Source organism: Armigeres subalbatus, chromosome 3 (assembly GCF_024139115.2).
Source record: "Armigeres subalbatus isolate Guangzhou_Male chromosome 3, GZ_Asu_2, whole genome shotgun sequence".
Classification (NCBI taxonomy): domain Eukaryota; kingdom Metazoa; phylum Arthropoda; class Insecta; order Diptera; family Culicidae; genus Armigeres; species Armigeres subalbatus.
This window is the reverse complement of record NC_085141.1, coordinates 14,196,346-14,214,269: the sequence shown is the minus strand read 5'-3', so window position 1 is coordinate 14,214,269 and position 17,924 is coordinate 14,196,346. Positions and strand designations below refer to the sequence as shown.

Genomic DNA, 17,924 nt, shown 5'->3' with positions numbered 1-17,924 from the left:
CAAAAAATATATGGAAAAATACTCATTTTAACCCAAGTTTCGATGAGTTGCACCATCAAGGAGTGTTTGTTTTCCTTTTATCGCCAGTCGCCACTCACGCACATCCTGACGTACAAGAATCTCAATGGATCAATCAATAAGCAAAAACTGCCGCTATGAAACGAACAGATCGAGCCACCGTAGACATGTTCTGTCAAAACAACACGAATAGAAATATGCGTATACAGTGCCGCCGTTGCTTTGATGCGGTGAGTGCAAAATGAGTTACCTTGATTGATCCATTGAAACGGTTTCTTTGGAATGGATCAATCAAGGTAACTCATTTTGCACTCACCGCATCAAAGCAACGGCGGCACTGTATACGCATATTTCTATTCGTGTTGTTTTGACAGAACATGTCTACGGTGGCTCGATCTGTTCGTTTCATAGCGGCAGTTTTTGCTTATTGATTGATCCATTGATTAAAAATCCCGTTATATGAATAAACTGTTGTATTTATTTGATTTATTCATCAAACAAATAATTGTGGTATCTGTGAGGAACAAAAGCTGTGAAACAACAAAACCAAGATGCACAAATTCCCGAAATATATGAACGTACATACACGCACAACATTGCAGCGTGAATCGGCACTGGCTTTTTGCCAAAACCGTGAGTCCGATGCAATATTCTTTTCTACCGAAGCGCTTTGTTCAGGGATCCATAGGAAGTTTGACGATGAATGCAGGAAGCTGACTCCATGTGGCAAGTATTTATATTAACCGCGTTTGATGGAAAATGTTCGATTTTATATTACTCTACTGTTCCAGACAATGTTTTGTCTTCTTTGGTAAAAGAACTTAAACTTCAAGTTGAAAGGGAACCAACGGGTCCAGACCCAACAACAGGATTTGCGGATCTGCACCTCTGCTGTCAGCAACTTCCAGAGGAGTGGACTGTGTTTCAAATAAACAAATGCTATACACCTCGTTGGAATTCGCTCACCCACCAACAGATGCTGGAAGAAAGGACTTGTGTGGAACTGATTCTTCTCAAATATCCCAATTCGGAACTGTTGGGAGGAGAACCTATACTGATCCGACTGGATCCACCGGATGAAGCAGACTTCTTCTCGGTCATGTCATCGATCCCGGTCGAGGTGAAGTCTTTTCTCGAAGAAGAGGTCAATTCGGGGTCACGAAGGCAGGACGAAATTGAATCTCACATCGGTGGAATAATTGACCGGTTGGTCGGATGGTTGGGGCCGTGGATTGTGTTATTTAGCGGGAAATTTATCTCACATCGGGATCAACAGTTTGAGGCCGAGATTTTCAATCGAGTAGAAGATTATTGCATTATGAACAAATGGAGCAAACGGGATCAATTGTTGATGTCGCTCCTGGCACGACGATTGGATCTAGTGGATTTGAAAACTATATACCGATTCTGTTGCGATATGGTTGTAGATGAACACCAACTCAAGGGGCTATTTGAATTTTTGGCCGGGCTAAAGGAAACTAAGTTCGATGTAATGTTCAGTGCAAATTGTTTCCCTTGCTTGCTAATCGTGGATGAGCTAGTCGATAGTTACCCATGGGAAATGATAAACGCTAGTCAGGAATTCTGCCGGTTGGGATCCTTACGCTTACTGAAGCAGTTGTATGAAGCAAACAAAAATAAAATCAAAAATGGATATCTAAGAGTTCCGGTGTCAAACTGCCATAGCATTATTAATCCAGGTATGTGGTAGTCATTCCGACTGTATATTATTGAAGTTACTTTAAAACATTTTAGATAACAATTTGACTAAGATGAGCACACGTCTACAGGCTTTCTATAAGGAATGGTATCAAGATTTTGAACTAATTATTGATACTCCACCAACAGATAGCGAATTCAATAATATATTACGTGAAGCTGACGTTATGATGTAAGTACATAAAGATATATTGAGAATTTTTGGTGGCCGGGAACTCTGAATCTTTAGAATAGAAAAATGTATGCAATGAACATCTTGTTTGATTATGTTGTTCAAATAGAGTAGCGGGTAGCATAGCAGCCTAATTAAAAATTCGAACAGTCTGATTGCACAAAAAAAGGTTTTTATAATGCATAATCGTTTTACGATAATCAAAAAATTTAAACTAGAAATTAATAAGGTTTTTCTTGGAATAGGGTTTTGTTAATTTTTAAGTAAGCTCATGAATTGTCTCCAAATTCTTAGATCTTTCAACTGACTGGGTGAAATCAGAAAATCGATAGAGAAAAAAACTACCAAGTTATTTTGTAATATTGTGCAAAGTGATCGCATACCATTTATATTGAAAAATATGTGTCACTAATAGGCTTTTAGAAGGCTAGGATTTGGGGGTCACCTTGAAAGAGGTTTTCTACTTCTAAACTGAGTTGTTACATAATTTAACTATTGACTCTTTCAGCTACAACGGTCACGGCACCGGTCTTCAGTTCATCGACGGTGAAACGATCCTACAGCAGGACATAAAAAGTTTGATTTTCCTGTTCGGCTGCGACTCGGTTCGATTGTTTGCAAATGGTCTTTTCAGAGACATGGCCGGTAGTCATCTGTACTACAACATCGCAAAATGTCCCACTGTGGTGGGCGCTCTCTGGGCTTTGACAGATTACTTCACCGATTACTACTCGATCCTTTTGATCGGTCAGTGGATTCCAACTAGGAATCCTAAATTCCGTGAACATTCCGTTTTCGATTTGGATTCTTCAGCGTTCAAACATGGAAAACTGGGTAAGTTTGAATGAATATTTTCTTTGAATATTTTATCTTGATATCAAGGTCTGTTTTTACAGTAGTAACTAAGAAGACCCAATCCAAATTAGGCGATGAAAACTTGCTGGCATTGATGGCTCAATTTAGGAAGCGGAATTGGCTTCCAAAGCGAATACGATGTGCAATGGTCTGCCGTGGCCTACCGGTAGTAAATTCATCATATTAAAAATAATGTTATTCTACATCCTATAAAATAAATTTCATACTCACACAACTTCCCTATGACTGTAATTAATTTTTGAAGGAATACGGTGCGAACAATGTTTAAGATGACGCTATTTGCCCCATTTTAATCATAGGTAGGGGAAAATGGGGCAATATGGCCACACTAAGCTAGGACCAGGACCCTTGTAAAAATAGTGACACACTTCAAATTCTTCTGATTTGTTCATTAAACACCATCATAAAGGTGCCTCCAGTCTTTGACATAAGGTACACCGGGGCAAGTTGAGACACTACGCTATATACAGACATAAGCTAATTTTGCCGTATTAAAAATAAAACATATGTACTCAGTGAGACTCAAGATGCAAGAGGTTGTAAAGGTGATAATACTGCCAGGAGTTGCATATGAGTGCCATGTAAATTTTTGACTATGTCGATTTATCTCCAGAAATTAACTTAAAATTGTCTCCTGTTTAAGAAAAAACTGATGAAATAGTAGGCTAGAGATTCAAATCCCACCTGTGATGTATCATCTTGATATTTACTTGCATAAAAGTCACATTCCAGATTTTGATACTCTTACACAAAAAATTTACTTAAATTTGGTCCATTTAATTTTCCCGTAGCAATATATACAGATAAAGAATATTATGTATTTTTTTGGAAAGGCTGCTTTTTTCTATATATTAGATTTTTTTATGTATTTCTTCATGTAAAACCAGATTGAAAAATTCAGAATAATTCATTATTCGATCCACTTGAATTGTGCACTTGCTTAATTCGGTTGTGGCTCCCAACTAACATTTAATGTCAATGTAAATGTTATTTCAACTCGTTTATACGGCTTCAAGCTGAATATGTGTGCTATACAAATGATCAAGAACTTCTATTCAATGCTTTTACCAGCAAATCTGGCGAATCTATTCAGCTGTTTTTGACGTGTCTGCAAAACTGCTTTACAGCATGTTACACAATTTTTTCTCAATCTTTATTAAACCATTTAGTAATATAATTCGCTTCAATGGCGCTTATTCAGATTTTTTGAATCTGTTAAATAAGTTTTATACAGCCACTGAATTCAATTTGATTAAATATTATTTGAAAGGAGAGTAAATTTCGGAGTTTATTCAATGTTTTTTTTGTGAAAACTCAAATATCAATTTTGTTGCTACCTAGATTCGAACTCCTGATCTCCTGATTCAATGGCCGCTGCTCAAAGAAAATTATGGATGTGCTTCTTCGCATACCCAATAGGTTGTTTTACTAACGCTATTTTCAGATTAATGTTGTATAAACGTTAGAAAGAGGCCTACATGCTGCTTTTAGCACATAAGCTTAAAAATTATTCTTTCAGCATTATTTCAACCATTATTCAAACATCTATCAACATGTTCTGTTGGCTAACTTTTATGCATCATCAATCGCTGAAATTGTTTTTAGGCAACATTTTCTCGATCTGTAGAGATGCTACTCTGCTGCTAATCGTTTAACAGTAGCCGTCAACAGAAATATCGCTTCTAAATAGCTTGTTTTTTTACGCTATCTGCTAGCATTACCCAAGTAACAATCAGTTACCACAAATAGACATCATTGTCGAACTAACGTTTAATTAAAGTATTCGTAGCTGAACAATATGTAGTATGGAATAACAAATTGGGCAAACATTGTTGATATTTGTAACCAGCTTCTGTTCTGCTTTTAGCTATGTATCTGAATAATACTTTTATAAACGTTACCGACTTATTTCTTTTTAAATCGAAATGTATATTGAACAACTAGCTGAATACAAACAACTTAAACTTGCAAAGTTTATGCTGTTCATCGTGATGCATATGTTTAAATAATTTGTTTTTGAAGCATCGAACAAACGTTTGAAAACTCTATTACAATCTACGCACGAGCATGAGTTTATTAAGAAGTCTAATAATTGACGTTATCAGTAAACATCATTGCTTCTGTATCCAATTTTGTTTATTTATATAATTTTGAAACATTGAATAAACGTTTGATAATTCGCTTATTGCAATAACAACAATGGCTTTAGTTAAACGTTGTACGAACGTTTATTCCACTCTACAAATAAATTTATTTTTAGCGGACTTATTCTTTTTAAAACATTTTGCACTTTGCCATTCACTAGAGAATAAATTATTATTTTTATACTTACTTCAGGAATGGTAGAAGAAATCTGTAGGAAAAATCTACCTCCATGATGGCAGATAGAAGGCAGCAGCTTCACAACTTACAACTAAATCAAACCATAAAATCAAGACTGATAATTCACTTTTCGGAATGACATTACACTAACTATAACGTCATTGACTCCTATTAAGCTTTTGTTCGATTGTTGGCAATTAATAATGAGTAATGACCAACAACCCCATTACAGCTGTTCAACCAGAATTGTTCAACAACGTATGGTTTATATTTCTAATTCAGCTTGATACTTCGAAAGGTGACAAATATAGGGGATTCAAAGGTTGTTGGATCGATACCGGTATCCTGTTCATAATTTATTTTTCATCTTATTTCCAGTATGTTGAACAATGCCTTAATAAGTGTAACAATGTAATGAAATAAATGTATTTATAAAAGAATAATTAAAAAAAGCCTAATCAGTGAGTTGCTGACTAGTTGAATTAACATTATGTTTGGTTTTTGAACAAAGTTGATGAATAAATATTTTTATCTACTATTTAAGTAAAGTTGAAGAGAGGTTGCTAGTTGTTGTTGAATAAATACTCCATTTTTGGGCGAACAATGCTGGAACAAATGTTGTCATGTATGATAGTATAATTTTTAATCAACGCTGGCTGAATAAATCTGACCATACTGATGTTTATTCAACTGGCAATTGTTACTTGCACTGAACAAAAGTCTCCACCCTTTTTTTAATGAAACGTCATTCAGTCTTTTACGAAACAAACGATTCCTTTAATTGAATGACAAAACCGATCGAATGATTTTATAATCAAGCGGAAGTTATTTTTGTTCACTTAAAAAATGAAATGTTTTTGTTTCTCGTCATTATTTCATTCACATTCGAAAAGGTGAAAACTACGTATAATTATCATCAAAAACCAGAATGATTTTTTTCCGTCATTGCCCCAATAAGAAAATCATTCTATTTTAGAATTGTTTTCGTTTAACTGTCACCTCAGCTATGCCTTGAAAATTTGATTAGAAAAACCATAAAAGTGAATGGCGATTCGTGCCGTGTGTTTTATTGAATACGAGATGTTTAAGGTACTCCAAAACGTTCTCGAGCTCAGCCCACGTTATCTACCAGATCAACCAAGGCTTTTGGAATGCCCTCGTCGTCGGTATATACCCAATCCAGTTCAATAAGCATATGCGCATCATGTCTACTGAATTTTCTTAAATACGAGATGTTCAAGGTACTCTAAAACGTTCTGGAGTTCAGCCCATGGTATCTATCAGATCAACCAAGGCCTTTGGAATGTCCTTGACGTCGGTATATACCCAATCTAGTTCAATAAGCATTTGCGCATTACGTAAACTGAATGTTCTTGAATACGAGATGTTCAAGGTACTCCAAACTGCGGACAGAGTCAAAACGATTGTCATACCCCATCCAGAAGGAAACACGAAGAAAGAAAGAAGATTGAGAAAGTAAGGGGGAAGAAAGAAGAAGAAAGATGGAAATAAAGACAAATTTTACATTTTTCAAATCTCACTCATCACTTCTCACTCCTCACTTATCACTTTTCACTTCTTACTTCCACCTTCTCACTTTTCATTCTCACTTCTCAATTTACACACTTCTCCGTTTTTGCTTCTCATTTCTCTATTCACTTCCTACTTCTCACGTCAATTTTCTCAATTTTCACTTTCCAGTTTCCAATTTTTGCTCTTCTCTTCTCATTTCTCTCTTCGCATTTTTATTTTCTTACTTCTCACTTTTCTTTTTTTTTCTTCTCATTTCCCTACTCACTTCCTACATCATTTCAGCGTTTAAAATTCACAGTTTGGACATCAACTGATTGTGTACGTTCTGATATTTTCAGCGATGTGTGTTCTTGCACAGGAAACTAGTCAAACTAATGCATAGCAATATAATATTATTCTCATGAAGACAGTGAGGGAATTAGCAGCGGCATTGCTTTTCAGGAGGGTGAAACGCCTGTCATCCGTGGTACAATGGCACTCTACCCAACATCGTTTTTGGTACCCAGTTTGTGGGTAGTATACCCGAATTCAGCGCTCATTATGGGTAATTGGTTCATACGCAGTTAGTGCTAATTATCGGCAATTAACTTCTCCTGGCAAAAACTTGCAATAAGTTGAGGTACATCGAGCCTTTTGTGTTTGTATGGCTTCCCTTCCGAAGTTTTGTTATCATGAATTAAACGAAATTAAAACAAAAACATTGTACGCCATATTGAATGAATGACGGGTAGGCCTATTAGCCTTCTCTTCAGTCCGATGTTGCTTTTAGTTCAGAAATAAAAAAAATGTCGGCAGGAAGGTCCAAAATGTGTAGGGGTCCAAATCAAGTTGGTTACCCTACCTAACTTGCGCTTTTCTTTCTACCTTCGCATAAATATGTGTCTGCATGACTAAATGCATTTTTATTTTTTTCAGATTGATCAAGACTACAATTCACTTGGATTTGTCGAAGGTGTTCATAAATGGGCAGAACTGGTCAAGAAATTAAAACCGTACTTTATTCTCAAAGTACATGACCAGTTCTCCGCCGCTATACTTGAATTTATGAGTCACGATCAAGCTACTGAAGGTTCGATATAATATCATCAACAATATTGTTATTTTGATAATACTTTCATGTTCATTCATATTTTAGACATACTTGTATGTTGTACTCTGATGCTACTGAACTGCTGTGTGAAACCCTGCAAGATCAACAAAAATGTCCGGCCAACGATACTCTCTGCCCAGGAAGATACATTGTTGTTTGCTGAAAACCTGGAAAGCGGTGTGGACCTTATCCGTAAACTTATCGAAACGTATGCAGCACAAGGAGTTGCTGCTCACCCTAAAATTTTGGCAATTGGTTCAAGCTACAGAAAGCTTACTGGAGAATTCTATGTGATATTCAACCGTGTTCAGTACAAAGTTGATTCAGCTGCTCGTGCGGTAGATATTATGATCAAGATGTGCAACGTTATGAATCAACCATTTTCGAAGGTTACAAAACTCGTGTGGTACACCGTTGAGGAAGTCCTGTATGATATTCGCGCACCCGCTCAATACAAAGAAATCGAATCCATCAAAAAACTTCTGAAATGAGTAATTCAGTGAAGTGCTTCTATGCAGGATGCCAACATATGTTCACACGAGTAAATGATTATATCACACACCTAAAATCACATGACCTAGAAAAGCCACTCCGATTAGTAAGTACATTTATCAATTGCCTTCAAAAATTTACAACAATGTATAGATTCAGCCGGCATCTTAAAACTCATCTACCATTAGAGAGAAGTAGTATGGAATACGAGATAAACAACGAAACGACCAATATCCAACATGCATCACCTAGCAATTCAGAAGAGGTAAGTAGTAAAATCACTCAATTGAATATATTATAAATTTTTATTTTAAATTTTAGCGTTGCACTTATCCAGTGGAAAATAATGCTGTATCAGTATACCCAACAAATCCAGTTCCTGATATTCTGAAGGGTATTGAACAGAGAGCACTCAGCTTCATACTCAATTTGCATAAACGAAGAAACTTCACACGGAAGGACGTTATAGAAATACAAGGAGAAATTAAAACGCTATACTCATACCTGGAGCAGCTTATTCGCTCATGTGCACCGACATCTTTAGATCCGCAGACACAATATGTATTCGACCTACTGTTAAGAAAAATGTCTACTCTATTTGACTTTATCGATACCGAGCATAAGCTATTCAGGTACCTGACCGATTTAGATCTTATAAGAAAGCCTCAGTTATTTATGATACATAGAGACAAAATTACCGACGTTCATGAATGTAACGAACCCATTGAAAGCAAACTGTCTTATCTAGTTTTGATGGATATTGAATTTCAAATAAGAAAATATCTTGAGAGCGAAATGTATTTGAACAAATGCAACGAAATACAGAAAGCCTGATAGGAAAATCAAATCTCTGTCATTTTGTCAATGGGTCAACATATAGCAGCTTCAAAGCTAAATATCCAGATAAAATAATCATACCAGTGTTTTTATATTCAGACGAGTTCGAAATTAATGACCCACTTAGTTCTCATGTGAAGAAACATTGTATTTGTGGTCCTTATTATGGATTTCCCACACTTCCTGAGCAGTTCAGAGCTAGGCTATGTAATGTATTTGTAGCAGGTGCGATCAAAAAGGTAGATATGGCAGAACATGGTGTTGAAAGATTTTTGACCCATGTGATCGATAAGTTTAGAGACTTGGAGTTAAATGGAATTAAAATCAATGTGAAAGGCGAAGAACATCGTGTATACATAGTACTAGCGCTAGTGCAGGGAGATAACTTAGGTATTCATCAAATTTTGAAATTTTCGGGTTCATTTACAGCCAATTACTATTGTAGGTTTTGTCGAAGATCTAAAGCTCTGCTATCAATGGACGATAAAGAATACCCTGGCGATCTCCGAACCATTGAAAACTATAATACAGATGTTCTTCTTAAACAGTCTGAAAGTGGATTAGTAGCAAATTCCATATTCAATAATCTACCTTCTTTCCACGTGGTGGAAAATCTGTACGCAGATATCATGCACGACTTGTACAGCACAGGCGTCTGTTATTATGGATTTGTAGAGATAATCAACTATTGCGTTTTCAGAAAAAAATACTGTACAGTTGATCAGTTGAATAGACGTCGTAAATATCTGAACAATTATAGGCTAGAAGAAGGATTATCTAGAATGCCTGATTTAGAAGAAACTTCTAAGAAATCGATTACATTGAAAATGACAGCTAATGAAATGTATACATTCAGTAACTATTTTTCATTTATTCTGGGACCATTTTTTCCTATTGATGATCCAGTTTGGGAATATGCAATTATACTAATTAAATTATTGGATATCATAAATTTACCGGCTTTTACTCTGGGTGACTTGGAAAAATTGAATAGCTTAGTTAGCCAACATCATAAATTATACACATCGCTCTTTCAGAAAAATCTAAAGCCAAAACAACATTTTTTGAATCACTATTCGACGATTATCAAACGTAGTGGGCCATTAAAAAAAATCGTCATCGCGACTTCAAGCAATACTTTGATAATACCTCTTCAAGGAAAAATCCGTGTTACACGATGTGTGTCAAGGCCGGAATATTTTTTACTTATGATTTAGTTAATAACAGCTTCCTAAAACCAAACACGTTTGCTGAATTTATTAATGGAACATGGAATGAGAAAACCTATTTCAATGCCCTAAACACTACTTTTGCCTTAAATCCTTTTGAAGCTATTCAATCAACTGAGTCACTGAAGTATAAAAGTATTATATATAAAGTGGGACATTTTTTAACCGTCACGTATGAATCAATAGTAGAAGCTTATCAAATTATCGACATCGTAAAATACAAAAATGAGTATTATTTTATAGTCAATCAATGGTCTCTAGAACTTTTTTCAGAACACTATCAGGCTTTCGAGATAGGTATCAATCTAAATATCGTATCAATGATAGGCGTAGATATAATCGATGGGCCACCTTTTGCGCTAGAGCGGGTAGAAAACAAATTAATGTTCAGACAAAAACGATATGCTTTTGAAGATGTTGATTAAACTATACTGCCGTTCTACGCATAATTGTCCCATGTTACCTTTAATGAAAAAATTCAAACTCGAGTCAATTTGTCCCACCAATTTAAGAATCGATTCAATCTTCAAATTTAACAAATATTTTTGGGATGTTATGAGCTTAGGCAACACTTTTCCAGGACATAAAGCGAATCCCTACTTATTAAAACGGTTTTCAGCCTCTATTATCATCAGACAACAACTTCATTTTTTCAGTGGGACAAATTGACTCGAGTTTGAGATTTTTCATCAAGGGTAACATGGGACAATTATGCGTAGAAGGGCAGTATATGTGTAATAAGTCCAAATAAAAATGTTGTTTTTTTTTAAAAACATGTTTAAACAAAGCATTTATTGTAGCACACGTTAATTGAAAAGCCAAGAAAAATATTAAACATTCATTTAATTCGTAAATTTTGATTAATAATAATTAGCCATGAAATTCTACAAAAATTAATTAACAAATTGTATCACGAGTATGCACAAAGTTTCATTACAAACTATAACATGGATGTTTAATATCAAGTTTTCTTGTGCATTTGAATCCAAAATCCCTATTTCTCAGTACTGGACATCGAACAAAGTTCATTTTAAAACTATCTACTTTTCAATCACATCCCGAATAATAAATAAATCAGCTTCTAGATGAATCTCATTCACAACATTGTTTGTTTTGATTTTGAACTGAATGATTTTAATTCGAATTTTCAATGACATTCATCTATCTAATTTTAATTTCATCAAATATTACATTGAATGATCGGCATTTCAGAATCATCTGATTATAGTTATGGGGTTTGGGTGAGGCAAATATCATACAGTAACAGATGGATGTTCTGGTTCAGTGTGGGTAATGACAGCGCTTTGTCAGTTGCTATAAGAGCAGGTGAATACCTTTGTAGCTGCATTACAGAAATCAATAGCTCATACACAGCTCCGCCAACAAAAATCAAATGTAAACATTTCGGTTTTGACGTTCCATACTGATAAGCTATTCAAAGAAGCAGTATAAGGTTTACTTAAACGTTGTATAATCTTCAAAGATACAGAAGTTACCTAGAAGCTTCGTTAGTTCATTTATAGCGCCAATGCGCTATATTGTTAGTGCTATAACAACAGCGAAAACGTTTTCATTGTGAATGCTGCTCACCGTAATATGGGAAGTTGCTAAAAAGCAACTCAGTTACATACATGAGCTCTTAACCGATAAGCTTTGTTGCTAATTCAGACAGAGCTGTTTTATGACTATATGAAAGCTGCATAAACGATAAAAGATGAAATATACTCGACACACTGACTAGCTGATACACGCAAAATAATCTACCCGTCAATTGTACGTGAAAAATCACGTAACCACTAAGTTTCACCAACACTACTAATTTTACCTGATGCATATGAAACGTAGCGGTATAGCGTGAAAATTAAATTGAATATTCATAAAAATCATCAAAACAAACTATATGATATACGTGAATTTCATGTCATTGAAGCATTGGTTGAGAACTCACTCAGCTGTCAGAATCTGAGACGTCAGAATCATTCATTTTCTTGCAAGTCAGTGTTGTGCTCAAATAATTTTCAATTACTCACCAGAAATCAATTTCTCATAAGGTTAGTATTATTTATTTACTTCCGATTGCTTTTTATCTGTTCTGCCGTGTTCTGCAATAACGCATTTATATACGTTTGCAGCGAATTATCACCGAATCGTGGAGAAATCCTCGGAGAAATGTGGCAACTTAAATCCCACTTTTGCCTCCTCCATTCCGTGGTGCATATAAACAACGCACATTTTTATTACTTCTGCGGTATTCTGCTCCGGTTCCCGGCTATCAGAAGATGTGGTCATCGAATTTTACAACGAAACGAAATCTGCCCGACGATATTATATATTTACATTGTAGTTGTTTTAATAATTAAATGTTTGTTCATACTTCTGATTCTTAAATAAAAACTTAGGAAAACTTTCATTGTTTATTTTTCTTATTTATCAAAGCATAAAAATAAATAAACATTTTTTTGTCTTAACCTTCAAAGCCATAAAGCAGTCACGTAGCCTTTATGTGAAACTCTGGTAACATCTGATTGAGTGGAACTGAGTTCCTGCACCTTTGAGTCACTTGACTGTTACGTGAAAAGTGTTGTGGAAAAAATCCACGTATATTTTCACGTAGATATGACGTTACGATTATTTTGGGTGTAGATATTTGGATAATAGCCGAGTTGAAGTTTAAGGGATTATTTGCGGAGGCTTTTCTTTTATTCAGCATTGGCTGCTTTTATTCAAATATTATACAGCCGAAGGCTAGAAGTTGAAGCTTTTAGCGCCAAAATTGTTAGTTGGGTTCTTAGTAAATTCACAATAATCAGAGGCGCATCCACGTTCCAAATCGTGGGTAGGACAAATAGGGAAAATTAGGGCAGAAGCTCAGATGTTGAGAAATCAATGCACGATTTACATATGATAAATAACAGCGATAGCACATTTAATCACGTTTTCCATACATTCCAGTGACCCATGAAGAATTGCTAGAAGACAAGGGAAAAAACCACATTTTGCTCGCCCGGTGGCTGCTGTAGTCACTGTAAATTGGATAAAGAATTGCTTATGAAATGAAAAAGGAGAAATCTCTGAAAAATTTTGTGAGCCAGATTTAACTTTAGAAAAATGTTTCTAAAATTATTATTGTAACGGTTAGAATTCACTAATTTCTCGGTTAACCTGAACTTTCACAGCTTTTTGAATACCGCACCTGAATTTTCTTTGATTTTTTGTATATTTTTTCGTGGACTTGTTTCATTGAGGCTGAAGATCAAAATCTACCAAAACCAAACCATGTACAAAAGCTGGGTGTACTTGAGTAGCAGCTCTACGTGGTGTGTTACGGTGTAAGATCTACCATGGCCACGTTGTCAGCTACAGATGAATCTTGACCCAACGATTAGCGTAGTAACGTAGTAATCCTCATAAGTTGGTGTTTTTTTTTCATTAGGTTGAAATCAAGGACTACATCCGCTTTGACCTCTGATACCAATCTAGATAGAGATTGCAAAAGAACCATGAGTAATATTGATGTCCAATCTACGAAGTACACCGTAACTAGCTATGCTATGTATTGTCCATCTTGGAATGCTTCTGATTTCACAAATATCTTAACAAGCGTTCAATAGAGTTTACGGATCCCACCTGTTTCTTCATTGGTCCTTTTCGATTGCTACAAAACTTTTTCTCATTGGCTTTTAATAATCCATTTAAACGTGCTATAAATATGATCAACGAGGGACAACTTTATTAATGTTGAATCAATCTTATTTTCAAATTCTCACAATTTCTGTTTAATCCCTCCTGGAAAACCTTTAGTCATTTTTGAACAATTCTGGGATTAAAAATTACTTCCTGGAGTCCAGAAGAACAATCAGCAGATTACTACTTCAGGCTCCCAGAAACTTTTATGATTATTGTTTAAATTCTGAATAAGGGATCGTACACTAATTACGTAAACACTTAATAATGATATTTTTGTAGGCTTAGAAATCAAACCTATCAGACAGCTAGTATTGTAACTAAAAGAATTACATAAATGACATGTTTTTACATTTTTCATCTACTAATTCATGGGTAGGACAATGCTTTGATTGTCCCACCCAGGAACATTCATGCGTAGGACATGTCCTACCTGTCCTACCCATTCCCGGCGTCACTGACAATAATTAAGCAGTATCTGTTCAATCAAAGTTAATTGCCTATTTCCGGGGATTAAACCACCCGACTTGGACGTTAATTTACAATGTTATGAAAACTCATATGTGAATATGTACGTTATGTGGAAGATATTGATTTGGAAAATGTATTGGAGGTAACCACTTTCCCTTCGATGGGACTCGAACCCATGACCCTACAGTACGCTAGACTGGTGCTTTAACCAACTAAGCTACAAAGGACCTCCGTCGGCCTTCGCAACCTAGCGGCTACTGAACGAGCTCGAGATTCCCAAATTGGACGCATAGTCAAATCACTCGCAATCCATTTCTCAAGCCAATACTTCCACATGTGTATACTGCCGCTAACCGCAAGTCGAGCACATCTGTATATGGACGTCCATATACAGATGTGCTCGACTTGCGGTTAGCGGCAGTATAGTACACGTCCACATTAGAGGAGCGTGAGCGAACCACTGTGACACTGCCATGTTTGAGAAGTTCAGCCGGGAGCTGGTCCTTCCCCGCTGCCTGATTGTTTTTCAGCTCTTTAACAGCTTTTTTAACCTCATCTAGTGTAGGTGACTTCACAGCTTGTCCATCGTCGCTAATATTTATTCCGTTCACCGATGTACCGTCACTTCCACTATTCAACAAAGTCTCGAAGTGTTCCACCTGGCAGCCACTTCGGTTTTATCTGTCAGCAAATTCTCTTGTTGGTCGTTGCACATGACGGGTGATGGCGCTGTCTTTCTCCGCACGCCATTGATAACTTGTTCTTCGTACTCTTTTTTCTTTCTACGGTGGGTTCGTTTTTCGGCTGCTCTTGTTTCCTTGTACCGATATCTATTCGATCGGGTACCCGACACCAACATCCGGCTTCTGGCAACGTTCTTCTCATCTGTCACTCTCTGACACTGCACATCGAACCAACCTGTGCAGTGCCTACCACTTCTCGTGCTGTTCAATGGATCTCCGATAACAATTTTCACGTCATGCTTTGGGCACTCTCCATAGGCTTTATCAAGACATTCATAAAACGTGTCCTTCGCGTCGTCAGATTTATCGTTTGTCGATGCGTAAACGTTGATTAGGCTGTAATTGAAGAATTTGCCCCACATCCTCAACACACAGATTCGTTCGCTAATGGGTTCCCACCGCATCACTCGCATCATCTGCTTGCCCATTACTACGAAGCCAACTCCATGCTCTGCTTTTTCGCCGCCGCTGTGATAGATGTTATCCAGGATGTTATAATTGAATGCAGTGTTGGTCGTGCGTGGGGTCCACGGCTCGGAATTCACGTTCTCCGGTTCTGGGCCATCGGACTTCTTAAATAACCTTCTGCAATTCGCGAGCCAGAAGGCTCACTCGTCCAGGTTTATTTAGGGTCCTGACATTCCAGGTACCGAGTTTCCAATCATAGTCCTTTTTTCGTTGCCGGGTCAGTTACCAAAAATAACGTTCTCTTTTTCTTCTACACAGGATTTTGTTTTTACACGATTTTTTTTCGCTCGTATTTTTGATCGTGTGACTTCAATTTGCCACCAAAATCCTTGCAACATGTTTCAAAAAATCCTAAATAATTCAAAGAAAAATCACATGGTAATTAATATGCGTCAAGCATTTAGGATGGGTGAAAAATTAAGAAAGTGTAAATCGTGTAAAAACAAAATCCAGTGTATCTCCATTTTTCGTGGTATTTGAGAGGCTTCAGTAAGTTACCCTACCGGGGTTGCGTTAGCTACATCGCCATGATGGGGCTGCCACCTTAGGTATAGCCAGGGATGCCAGGTGATTTTTTTAAACGTCTTCACAGTTGAGTAAAAATGTCTTCAAATGTCTTCAATATTAAAATTATGATTATCAGCGTGAAATTTTAAAATCCAATAAGTTTGTAAATTTAATCATCTTGTTTTATAGATGTGGAAAGTTTTTTAACATTCAAATTGTTAGAATTTAAGAGAACATGCTTCCACCGAATTTTTTAACTGAATTTCCACGTGGAATACTTCCGAACTTATTTTATTTACCTTGAAATACTTGAACAAATTTCTAAAGGATTTTCTGATGGAACTTTTGGATAAATTCCGAATGGAACTTTTGGAGGAATTTCTGAAGGACCTTCTGGAAGACTCCTGGAGTATTTTTTTTTTCGGAGGAATTCCAAAGGATTTTCTGAAGTAACATCCGGATAAATTTCTGACGGAACTTACAGAGGAACTTCAGGAAATCCTGGATGAACTTAAGAAGAAATTCCTATAGAAACATCAGGATGAGTTCCGGAGGTATTTTCTGGAGAAATTCCTAAAAGATGTTCCTGGTGAATTCTTGTATGACATTCCTGAGTACTTACTGAATGAATTTTCTGTGGAATTCCTGAAAAAAAATCTGAAGAAACTTCCGGAGAAAATCCTGGAGGAAGTTCAGGATGGATTCTTAAGAACTGAATGAATACTTAAGAACATGGAACATCTTCAGGTATTGCTGCAGTTTTTTTGTGGATTTTTTTTTAAATTTCTCTTAAGAAGATTGTAAAAATTTACCGTGGAAATTCTGAGAAATATTCATTCAAGAACAATTTCAATTTGTTGCCGACATTCGTAAGGATTTTCTTTAGAAATTAATTGGGGAAATTTTCTTGTGAAAATTAAAATTGTGGGAGTTCAGAAGATTTTCACGTATGAACTTGAAAAAAAAACTTGATGTAATTAGGAAGAATCCCCCGGTCAAATTTTGGAGGATTTTCTTTATTTCTCCATACAGAAATTATTATAAATGTCCACGATTGTACTGAATTTTCAATTTCTATTCTCTTTAATTTAGACGAGAAGTTCCTCATAATTTTCATCATAAATCATCCTTATTTTATACAGAAAATTCTGAAAATTGAAAGTTCTCACTGAAAATTCTTTTAATAATCCACGGGAAATTCAAAGAGTTTCACGAAATCTGTTCCCATTCGCTATGGGTCTTCTTCAATGGCTCTACATTCCAACTGGAACTTGGCCAGTCGAGAATGTTTCCAACCCGAAAATATCCTAGACCAGAACGAATCTCCGGATTGGCAATCCTACGCCTTTGCTCGCAAGGCTACTGGAGACCCCCATTCTCTATGGGTATTCAGAGGAATGTCATATGGAAATGTCGAATAGATCACATGAATTCAGTAGAAATCTAAAAACCCAACTTAATTCACCGAGTAGTGATACTGCCTTTCTCGCATTTAGCCAAGACACCAACCTTATATGGTGAATATGGTTCGATGTACCATTTTCTTTATAACTTTCAAACGCAAAGGTCGATCGTTTTAAAATTCAATAGTGATCAACTAGCCTTTGCCCCCTGTCGAATGAAACTTGTTGCGAGGAAATCGGTTAAGGATTACTATATGAAAAGTTGTCTAATGTTTTTCTTAGCTTTTGTGCACACACATACACACGGACAGACGGACATTTGTTCAGCTCTTCGAGCTGAGTCGAATGGTATATAACACT

The 17,924-nt window shown here is 36.2% G+C and overlaps 2 protein-coding genes across 3 annotated transcripts; both read left to right on the top strand.

The window, feature by feature from the left end:
* Positions 1-395: 395 nt before the first annotated feature.
* LOC134226005 (uncharacterized) lies at positions 396-2,999 on the top strand. 2 transcript variants are annotated; one of them, XM_062706513.1, is made up of 5 exons: positions 396-744; positions 810-1,718; positions 1,774-1,909; positions 2,418-2,743; positions 2,809-2,999. In XM_062706513.1, the coding sequence occupies exons 1-5, from the start codon at positions 570-572 to the stop codon at positions 2,949-2,951; spliced, it is 1,689 nt and encodes a 562-aa protein (XP_062562497.1). In that variant the 5' UTR covers positions 396-569; the 3' UTR covers positions 2,952-2,999. The 2 variants fall into 2 exon arrangements, with proteins under 2 accessions (XP_062562497.1, XP_062562496.1); XM_062706512.1 differs by having other exon boundaries at positions 398-744; positions 2,806-2,999.
* Positions 3,000-7,446: 4,447 nt separating this feature from the next.
* LOC134221486 (uncharacterized) lies at positions 7,447-9,069 on the top strand. Its single transcript, XM_062700679.1, has 3 exons — positions 7,447-7,467; positions 7,556-7,709; positions 7,776-9,069. The coding sequence occupies exons 1-3, from the start codon at positions 7,447-7,449 to the stop codon at positions 8,219-8,221; spliced, it is 621 nt and encodes a 206-aa protein (XP_062556663.1). The 3' UTR covers positions 8,222-9,069.
* Positions 9,070-17,924: the final 8,855 nt, after the last annotated feature.

What these genes read in the sequence shown, in the direction of transcription:
- LOC134226005 (XM_062706512.1), top strand. Translation starts at nt 570, where the DNA reads ATGCACAAATTCCCGAAATATATGAACGTACATACACGCACAACATTG. An exon ending in CAGGAAGCTGACTCCATGTG is followed by an intron (nt 745 to 809) that starts GCAAGTATTTAT and finishes CTACTGTTCCAG; the next exon opens with ACAATGTTTTGTCTTCTTTG. An exon ending in CGTGAAGCTGACGTTATGAT is followed by an intron (nt 1,910 to 2,417) that starts GTAAGTACATAA and finishes TGACTCTTTCAG; the next exon opens with CTACAACGGTCACGGCACCG.
- LOC134221486 (XM_062700679.1), top strand. Translation starts at nt 7,447, where the DNA reads ATGTGTAGGGGTCCAAATCAA. An exon ending in TGTGTAGGGGTCCAAATCAA is followed by an intron (nt 7,468 to 7,555) that starts GTTGGTTACCCT and finishes TATTTTTTTCAG; the next exon opens with ATTGATCAAGACTACAATTC. An exon ending in TCACGATCAAGCTACTGAAG is followed by an intron (nt 7,710 to 7,775) that starts GTTCGATATAAT and finishes TTCATATTTTAG; the next exon opens with ACATACTTGTATGTTGTACT.